The 10,543-nt window shown below is 45.5% G+C and overlaps 1 protein-coding gene across 1 annotated transcript in view; it reads right to left on the reverse strand.

Moving 5' to 3' along the window:
* Positions 1-6,021: 6,021 nt before the first annotated feature.
* Positions 6,022-10,543, reverse strand: part of SALL1 (spalt like transcription factor 1) — a gene marked incomplete at its 5' end in the record, with an annotated part of 14,544 nt that continues 10,022 nt past the window's right edge. Inside the window, 2 exons of the mRNA XM_084270137.1 lie at positions 6,022-7,319; positions 8,420-10,543. The exon at positions 8,420-10,543 is cut by the window's right edge and continues 1,289 nt beyond it. Of these exons, the coding sequence (XP_084126263.1) occupies positions 6,879-7,319; positions 8,420-10,543 (2,565 nt within the window). The 3' untranslated portion in view covers positions 6,022-6,878. The remainder of the gene's footprint in view (positions 7,320-8,419) is intronic.

Genomic DNA, 10,543 nt, shown 5'->3' on the forward strand with positions numbered 1-10,543 from the left:
TTTAGGTTTGGTTTGGAAGGTAACACCTCACAAAATTCTGGCTCCAACATAGCTCTATGAATTCTTTTCCACCTGACTCATCTATATATAAGGCTTAACCTCCCTTCGTAAGATTATCTCCTCAAGCTTTGTAAACCTACCTGATACATTTTAGACTCTTCCCTATCTTATGGTCTTATTCACCAAATAAGAAATCACTTCATCTTTGCAGTGCTTACATGATCTATTCTACCCATGCAAATATGGGGGAGGGGGGGCAAGAGGGGAGGATTCACAGTGGAAAGAAATAAACATCTGGACTGAAAGGGAAAGACAGTAACACCTTAAACTGTTACAGACACTTTTACAGAAGTCACCTGCACAGTGCTCAGACATTCATCTCTGTTAGAAGCCAAAGTAAGCTGAGCTAACTTAAGCAGGGTGTTAAATTAGTTTAAGTGTATAAGCACCAGAGGTCTGATATTAATTACTGGTATTAATGGATCCCCACAACTGAGCTACCTAGTGATCTAACCATTAGATATAGCCTTGTTCTCATCAGCAGCGCTGACACAACTTGCCAAGAGGAGCCAGCCTAGACAAGAGAATAGACACATAAACATTTGAAATATGTTCTACTTCTCCCTGTATAATTTGTTGTTCTCTGGATCCTCTGACCAACAGAAAGACATGAGTTTATATGAATGCACATTTAGCAGTGAACACGATTATCCACTTTAGTTATTGTACATATGAAACAAATATTAGCTTTGCTATGTATTAACTGACATTTTAAAATCCTGATGAAAGGAAAGCAATTTAGAATTATTCACTGCTATAGCAGCTCTTTCCCAAAACAGACACTGCTTTGAAAAGAAAAAAAAACCAAAACCACCTTAACATTATTTATCTGGTTAGTCTCACTGGCTCAGCTTTGAAATTGTTTTTCATTAAAAATATGGAGAAAAGAAGGAAAGAAAGTGTGACCAGCGGGGTTAAACCCGCGATAGTGTGCCAGATCACTCAATTTTTTGCTCTCCATATTCAATCCTAAATACTGTTTGTGTTCACCACCTGATGCCAGGTGCTGCAGGGCCTCTGTTAGACCCACCTGACATTGTGATCCTGCATTTTTAAAACCTTTAAATAATGAAAATAGACCTTTGCACTTCAGCACTGTCCTGGTTAAGAGAGCTGTCTACACAGATGATGTGAATTTCTGCTAACATGGAGAGGCTTCTTACTTTTGAAATGAAATAACACCAGAAGTTTCAGGGCTGATCATTCCAGTGAGGATCTTCCTTACTAGCACTGGTGACACAGTCAGTCTAGCATGGGCATGGACACGTTTTTGGACTCCACCTAATCTGAACTTTAACTGCCTTCCAAAAGTGACAGTAACTTCTGAGAATTAAGAAGAGGCTGCAATTTGGGTTAGTTAGTTAACTGCTGTAAAAAGGGAGATGACATCACATCCTTACTCTACAATAGGCATTCTCACAGGTACACCATATGCTTGCAGTCAACTGCATACAAGCCACTGACCCCAACCACCATGCAGAGCATAGCAGAGAACACCTTCAACCCTTCAGTATATGTTATTCACCAGCTTGCTCAGTGACAGACTTGAGCACCACAGAAAACTTTTCGTTCCTGATCATCTTCCCATATCGAGAAATTTTTGTCTCAAGAAATTGAGACTGTGGATTCAAACACATGTGTCTAAAGAAAAACAGCAGATAAAATAGAAACCAAAGAAAGAAACTCATGGTAGGATAAAGCTATATTATAAATCCGAAAATTAATTTTAATCACTGCCATGTCTACACTTTACTTACCTGTAAAATATTCCCGGCACTGCACTGTTGTTCAAAGCCTCTCAGTATCCCCCATCCCTGGATAAAGGAGATCTTCCCAAGAACAAATCACCGTGCACTTGTCATCTTCCAGACACGTGCTGGGACACTGCCAGTAGTGACTGAGGGACTAGCCAAGGTAGCCATGCCAATATTAACTATAACCTGGATGTGAAAAAACAGAAGTACCAAATCAGTAAACTAAACATAAATACAGCGACAGCTGTTCTCAGCTAAAGTTGCATAATTTCCAATAATTCCTGTTCTTTTCTATTAAGACTAACATTTCCAAGCCTCTATGGCTTAACTCCGTGTCCATAGATGGTATTTATCTTAGCGAAATCTTTATTCACCTATATAGGTGAAATCTTTAAGTTGTGAGCTTTCAACTCAACAATTTAATATATTGGTCCTGGATTGTGTACAAAACCTGTACCTGCTTACTTGCAAAACATTATTTTAACCTCTGTCAACTCACATTCACGAGAGGTGACCAAATGGGGAAAAAACAATTAAAAATCCAAAACCAAGAAAAAACTCCAAAGCCACCATCAAAACCAGCTCCCCAAAAAAACCACAAAGTACTTAAGGCTGGCAGGGAGACAGCAAAAAAAAAAACCCTGCCATGCTACAAAGTCACACCTCCTCCTGCCCAATAAAACTGGCCTCCTGCAAATACGCAACCAGGTAGCTTGTGAGTCCAAGGTTTGCAAAGGCAGGAAGCATGCCCACTGCAGCAAGGACAGCTTGCATCCCCCCTCAAGTCAGAGGAGCAACCACAACCCAGCCGAGGAACAAACACAAAAATTCATCCACCTGTTCCCCGAGAAAAGGGTTTAGGATTTGGTCGTCATCAGCACACGGAACAAACGAGGCAATTTGATGTTCCACTTCCCACCCCTGCCTCGTCAACAGAGAAACCTGCGCACCCGACGCGCTGCCCTAACTCTTCCCTCACTCCGCTTTGCTGTCATAGCGGGTCGTTTTGATTAGCCCTCGACGCCCTTTTCAGCCCTTTACCCCACCTGCCCCGCTATAGCTCCCCAGTTTGCCCACGCAAGTAAAGCGACCGCCCGCCGGGCTGCTCCGCGGCCGTGGGAAGCGGGCAGGCTGTGCGCCCCTCTCCGCGGCCGGGCGAACGATGCGCCCCCAGCTTCCCTCCCGGCCTCCGCCGCGAATTCGCTCCCTCTCCTCCCAGAGCCACTCGGAGAAACCCCCGAATTCGTGGCCCCTCTGCTAGCAAAAACGCCCGGCGGGAGGGGCAGCCCCGCGGTTTGCCCCGCCGGCACTGGCCGGCAGCCTCCGGCCGCTCCGCCGCAGCCTCTCACCGGCGGGGAAGTTCCGAACGCCGTTAGCCCAGTTTTTAGATAAACCACGTCTGTTTCCCGGCGAAGAAAATTACTCGTAGTAATTAAGTAAATGCGCTAAGCAATCGTTGGCGCTTAGAGTTAAAAAAAGCCCCTCCAAAACCCACCAGCCCCACTGTGCTTTATTGTAGTGCGTGAGAACACTGCGATAGGCGAGGAGGGGGAGAAGGAGCGAAGAAAACTTTGTTCTAATGATAAAGATGCGGCCGCGCAGACAAAATTTAAAGAAAATAAAAACCTATGAGCGAACAAGGATTAATTCAGGGTCTGCGAGTAGGAAATCCCGCGCTGGGCAACTGCAGCGAGGTAGCGCGGCGCCCAGCTGCGAGGCGACGCGGGCACCGCTATGCGCTTGCCAAAGCGCAGCTCTGGGGAGAGGAAACTTCCCCGGTCTGGTGTCAAGTAACGGGAAATTTAACATTCCGCGTTTCCACAGCGAATTACTTCCCCACTCCCCTTCTCCGCCAGCTCGCAGGAGGCGGCCAAGCGGGCGCTCCGCCTGGCGGGGCGGGGAGCCCCGAACCGACCCTAACCCGCACCCCACGGGGCACGGCCTCTGCACCCTCAGGGAACGCCCCCGGTTTCCAGACCGCGCCGGATCGCAAGCTCCGTTTGAAGGAAAGAGAAAGCCCTCTACAGCGCCGGGATAACAGCCCAGCCACCCTCCGCCGAGCCGGGCGGGAGAGAGACACGGAGCAGAGGAACGGCTGATTCCTCCCCCGGCACCCACCTTCACAGCCGGTAGCGAGGGAAGCGCGACCCCCAACAGCAACGGCAGCCTTACAGGGCGGGGCAGCGCACCGGCTTATTAGGGAACCCCGCCCAGCTGGGCTCAAACATGGCAATCGGGCGGACGGCCGGGGAAGCGGGCGTCCCAAGGAGCCTCGCCCAGGCAAGCGCCGTGAAACCACCCCGAAATGCTGGGGGAGAAACGGGTCTGCGCCCCTGGGGGAGGGGAGGGAGCTGCACCTGCCTCGGGCGAGGAAACACAGCCCCTCGGCCGGCTGGTGGGGTCCCCGCGGCGCTCCCCGCAGCACCCCTCGGCCAGCCAGGGACTTTACCTCAGCCGCCCCTAACGGTCGCCCGACGCGCGAGATGCCCCCACCCCACCGCGCGCGGGGTGTCCTCGCGGGGCGGGCGGGCTCCGCGCGAGGAACAGGGCGCCCTGCAGCCCCGGGAGGCTCTTCACGCCGAGCGCGAGCGTTACCCGGCGGCAGGGACCGCCCGGGTGCCCGGCCGGGCCTCTGCTTGCTCCCCGCGGGGCTGCAGCGTCCCAGCGCCGGAGCTAAAGCCGCCAACGAGAAGGAAACCCGCCCAGAACACCGGGGTCCGCTAACCCTTCCTTGCTGTTCTGTTGCACACGCCTGACCTCAGTTTACAAGGAGAATTAGTATTTCATTGATAAAAATCATCAAAATCCGTTTAATTTACCTTTTTTCTGAGACCAAAAGGTGACTTGAAATTCTTAAATATTCACATTGAGAAGCCAGCTGGCTCTAGCGTACAACTTACATGTCAACAAAAGAGCATATCATGTACCAGATGAATCGTCACATTCAAACAGGAAGAAGTTCTGAAGACGTGAAGCGCGAGAGGTATTCTGACTACAGCGTTAATGCTCCACTAAGAATTAATAATCGTGTGAAGGGTCAAAGTCCTCAAGAAAAGTATTTCTCACCCCAGCTTTTCAGCGTTAAATCCTCTACGATGCCCAATTCACAACTCAAGCTGCTAGGGGGGGGAGAGCAGGAGCGAAGCGGTTCAGGAGGGCAAGCAGCTCCCCCCCCAACACGGATGTTAAAGAAAAGCCCGTAACACAAAATACCTGGATTTTGGAATAGTCAAAAATAGGTCTATTTCACATGAACATAAAACTGGTTATTTGTGTTAGCTTGGAGGGTTTGTTTTGTTTTGTTTTGTTTTTTTTTTTTTGAAGGCGTAATTTGAAGGCAGCCAAACATTTATTTTTCGTAAAAATGTGAGGAGATAAAACTCTACTGGCTGAAAATGTCAGGCTGAATTTGCTGTTCCCCAAACTCCGCTGAGGTCAGTGATCACTGCAGGTGCAGAAGGGAAGCCAAATCATGTGCAAGGCCAAAGCAAATTAGTCTTCTTTTTTTTACAATCAAGTTATAAGCCCCATATATAACATATGGAGGCAAAGTGGACATCTTAACACAGATATAGCAGCGTAAGCATGCCACAAACATACAATGTCATAGAATAAAATTAATATCAAATATAAAGCATTTGAACCAAATCAAGCCTTAAATGTGTTAATTCTTTTCCTTTAAAGGAAACTTACCAAGGCTCAATAAGGTCTTCGCTAGCAGCACTTGTTTTTTATAAAGAAATTAAAAATGCCAAAATATCTACAATTTTATGAGGAAAAGGAGTTGAATAGTTAAGGAGAAATTTCTCAGTATTAGGGGGTATGAAAAATATACTAGCAATTAATATGCAATACATATATGTATACCCATACTTACAAATATAAACACACACATACAACCTGGACAGTTCATGTTAACCAAGGGAAAGGCTAAATAATACAAAGTGATTACTAAATACAGGTACACTTTAAAAACACAGAGACAGCGAATTTTATCTGTTGCAAAAATGTATTTGATTACTCGAGTAAAATTACAGTATCTCTGCTGTTAGTAAGTATTAAATGTTAAAGAAACTGGACCTCTTTTCCTTTCAACTTTCCGAGAAAGTGCATGTAACAGTCCAAGGTTCCCCCTGCCCCCCCAATACCTAATACAAAATAAACAAACACTATACTTGTTCCCTTGGTCAAGGAGTAGGGCTTGGTCTTGTAAGGAACATATGTACATTTTAATGAAAGTGATGTCTTATTGTATATACAGGAGCATCTACAGTTGTCCACGGAAGTTGTTCAAGATGCCATACTTAGCAGCATTGTGAAAGTCCAGCACATTTTCTATAATGAATATACCTACAAGGCAAAATGTTACGTCTCAGTTTCAACTACCAAAACAACACTTCAGTATCTTCTCTAATAATCTGCGTGCTTATTACTGTACAGAAATGTATTAACACTTAAGACAACTCAAGTAAAAAGCACAATACAAATAACAGTTCAAAACGGAAAATGTTAAACCTACAAAAATTAAAGCAGTTTTAATTTTATAATAAAAATCAAGAACTGAGCTGTGTAAAGGACCCACACTGTTCAGTTTATATTCCTTCAGTCCTTTTCTTAATTGTGTTTGGAAAAATGAAACATTGTGTTTGCTGATAAAATTTCCAGCAGGATCGAAGTGTACATTTATATACAGATTTTATTAGAGATCTAACTCATCACTGAGGCATCGCATCAATACCAGAGTTCGTGTTAAACTGGATATAGAAAATAAGTTAATGCCAGAATAGGATCACCTAGCAGAACAGACTTGCAACTGCCATAAATGTTACAGCAAGTTTACAGCACTCTAGTCGATTAGTATTTAGTTCAAAATACAGGAGACCAAAGTTAATGCTTGCATTTGTTTGCAAAGCAAGGTTATATCACTAATAAATAAGCTCTCTTAGAACTCTAGAAGTAGAACATGGTACAAAAGAAAGTCTTTGTAATGTTGTAGCCTGCAGCTTGCAAAAAGCAACCCTAGGTTGCACTATTTGCAGGAATGTTATTTACGGATTTTTTTTCCTAATTTGTTACAATTTCTTTGTTGTCTTCCACAAAACGCGTAAAACGGAAGTTTGTCCCATTTTCATTGCTTGCCATTTTCTCCAGACCAGCTAGAGGTGCATTGGGTTCTGAATTCTGGAGCTTCTCCAGGCTTCCTGTCAAGCCGCTGATGGGAGAGCTGCCACCGTTGCCCAGGCCCCCCGGCGCTGGAGGGATGCCGCCATTCTGGATGACGGAGATCTCGTTGGTCTTCATGGCCAAGCCATTGGAGAGCGCTGCTGCATACTGGTTCCAGAAGCTGGAGGGGTCTCCATTCCCTGACCGCACAGCCAAATCCTTCTGAAACATTTCTGGGAACTTTACAGGATTGCCTCCTAGAAATGTCATGGGGCCATCTACGGAAAGGCGTCTGCCTCGTCTTGCAGGAGTACTGTTCCACATGTGAGTGCCCATGTGAACCTGAAAAGAAAGGAAAAAAACAAACAAACAAACAAAAAAAGGGGTTGACAGGGATTTCAAACTTATTTGGATCACAGAGAAGGCAGCAGTCCGTGCACATGTCCAGTCTTGTTACATAATGAACGGCACTAAAGGCAGCGAGCGGATGCAGGGCTCCATTTCCCATCTGGAATAATAAACAAACTTGTTCTGGATTAGCCCATCACCACTGCCCAGAACACCCTGTTTTCCTGCTGAACAATACATTGCATGTTACTCTCTTCTTTTTTTTTTTTTTATTATTACATGTGTTTAGTTTATAATGACTTCACGTTATTCCGTCAGTTGCAGATAGCTGCTTTCAGGGCTAGAATTGCTATGTCCACTTTCATTGCAATGGTAAGTATTGTATTTGACACCCTTTACCCTATAAACGTCCTTTTCAGACAGGCAGAAAGTATCCTTTACTGATTGCTCATCAGAGAGCCTCGTGTATAGACCGAATGGCCTGAAAGTAATTATTCATCTCACATTACTGGCAGCAACCTCTAGAGAAATACTCTGTCAACAGAAAAATGTACACAGTAAAGTGCTCAACTGGTGTTCTAAAACTTAAGTATATTTGCTTTTTCAAACACATATCAGTAGGAAATGTTAGTTATATAATCAATTAAAGTAATGCCTATTATTTCCAGAATTATGGTAATAGTTTTTTTTAAACACTCCTCATTGTACACGTTAGCTATGAAAAACCGGACATTCAAGAGCCTTTCACTTTATCTTAAAGAGGTGTGTGAATTACAAAAGGCATTTCTCTGTTAATTAATACTCCTTACCATCATTTGGCTGTTCCGTTTCACACTCTGCATAGAGAGTCTTTGCTGGTGGATGAATTTTAATTAAGCATCAAAAACAGCTCATGCTCCGTATCGGCTGCCAACATGAGCACTCAACAAGAGGCCGTCTAGGTCTACCAGAGCTGACTAAACACACCCTTTGCCACACCACAGATACCTGAAGGTACCGCTGCTTGCAACCTTGCAACATTAACAGGTGTAAAAAAAATTTGAAAACCCAGCAAGGAGAAAACAAAACCTAAGAACAGCAAGAGGAAAAAGTACCTTCAGATTGCCTTTTGTTGTGAAGGCTCTTCCACATATAGTGCAGGCAAAAGGTTTCTCACCAGTGTGTGTTCTTTCGTGGATCTGGAGAGCACTGGAGGAAGAAAATGTTTTCCCACAGGTGTTGCAGTAGTGCTGTTTGGGAGTTCTTCTGGGGAGAGCGGGGAGCAGGACAGGGGACGTGGCAGAGGACGACAGCGGCCCTGAAGCAACTAGACCAGAGGGTGCTTCTTTGCTATCCTGAGGAGAGCTGTGCACAAAGCCGTTAACCTCAGTCTTTATGAGCGATGACAGTGAATTAGCAGGCATAACCGAAGAGTTCTGATTAGGGCCGATACTGGAATTGGGCTCAAACAGTTGTGATGGTAGATCTCGCATCTGATGTGTCAACATATGCTGCTTCAAATTACCCTTTGTGGAAAAGCCACGATTGCAAACTGTGCAAATAAATGGTCTCTCTTTGGTATGACTTCTGTAATGAATGTCCAAGGCACTCTGACAAGCAAATGTTTTGCCACAAATGTCACATGCGGTGTTTTTAAATTTACCTCTATCCCTGAAAGGGAAGAGCATACTCAGAGACTCTTCTTTTATCATTTTATCAGTGTTACTAGACGTCAAGTCCAAAGCACCACTGTTAGCAGGGGTTGGAGACAAACCGTTGGCAAACTCACTTGGTAAAGCTCTTACTGGTTTCTCTTCAATACTTGGTGACTTGTGGTAATCATTAGTGCTGTTGGATGGGGACAAGGCCTGCATGGAAGAGGTAGACTCTGAGACAGCAGGACTTCCAGCACTTTGGCTTTCCATATCACCACCGACAGATGACGAATCGTTAGTCAAAACGTCCCCTTCCACTGACCCATTTTCAACTGACTTTAAGCTTGCCTGAAGTTGTTCAGCAAGTCCTGCGTTGATCATCTTCATTTGATTTTCCAAAGCAGCAATACTTGACATTTCCAGGGGCAAAGGGGAAGAAGACAAGCTGTCTTGTGATGCATCCGCAGATTTGGGTGTGTCTGGCACGCTGCTGTCAGGACAGTCTTCCATGTTCTCATCTGAAAAGTTGTCTATATCATCAAAATTCTTATCATCAAAAGATCCCGTATCTGATTCCATGGACTCGGGATAGTTCTCCGTGACCGGGGTGTTGGGGATCTGCCCTCCCATGTGCATTCGGATATGCTGCTGTAGCACAACAGCATTGGTGAACTTCTTCTGGCAGATCGGGCACGAGTGTTGTACTCTCAGCGGGGGCATGGCACGGTGGACACTGTAATGAGTCTTTAAGTTGCCTTTAGTGGTGAAAGCCCGACCACAGATTTTACATTTAAATGGCCTCTCACCGGTATGTGTGCGGTAATGCATCTTCAGCGCGCTCTGGCAACTGAGAACGCGGTGGCAAATGATACACTCGTTAGGATCGGTTGCCTTTTTGTCGATGTTTTCTACCAGTTGCTGCAATTTTGACGTTTCAGATGCTGGCGTTGAATCCAATAGTCCTCCAAACGGAAACTTTGCCTTAAATTGCTCTGACATTAGAGGCATCAGTGGGTTTGTGAAAGTGGCGACACCGCTGGAGCCCGAGTCTGCTGCCGGCGAGCTCACAGAGCTGCTCAGGTTGGTGATAGCGCTTGTGTTTTGAGAGTTTTCTTCCGTTTTGCCATTTGAGGTAGGCAAAGCACCAGCCTCTACCTCATCAGAAAGTCCATTGGAAATTTTTGATGTGGGATCAGCTGTTCCCGAGTCACTCTTGACAGAGCAGGGAGGGCTAGCGGAAGGATGGCTAATGGGAATCGGCTGAGGCTCCTCAGTTTTGATGAATGGGGTCAAGCTTGGAATTGTTGGTGGGAGTGGCAGGCCAACAGAAGTTGTCAGGGTGGAGAGGACCGGCTTGCTGTCCAGCCAGCTTGTGACAGGTTTCTCTGGTGGTATAGACATCCCATATGGAATACCCGTGCTTGTAGGAATATTGTCCAAATGCTCTGGCACCGGGTACGGGTTCATCTGAATGTGAGGGTACTTTTCTTTATGACGCTGAAAGTGGACTTTTAAGTTTCCCTTTGTGGAGAACCTGTTTCCACATATGTTGCATTTAAATGGCCTCTCGCCAGTGTGAGAACG

The sequence above is a fragment of the Gallinula chloropus genome (assembly GCF_964237585.1).
Source record: "Gallinula chloropus genome assembly, chromosome: 13".
Lineage (NCBI taxonomy): Eukaryota > Metazoa > Chordata > Aves > Gruiformes > Rallidae > Gallinula > Gallinula chloropus.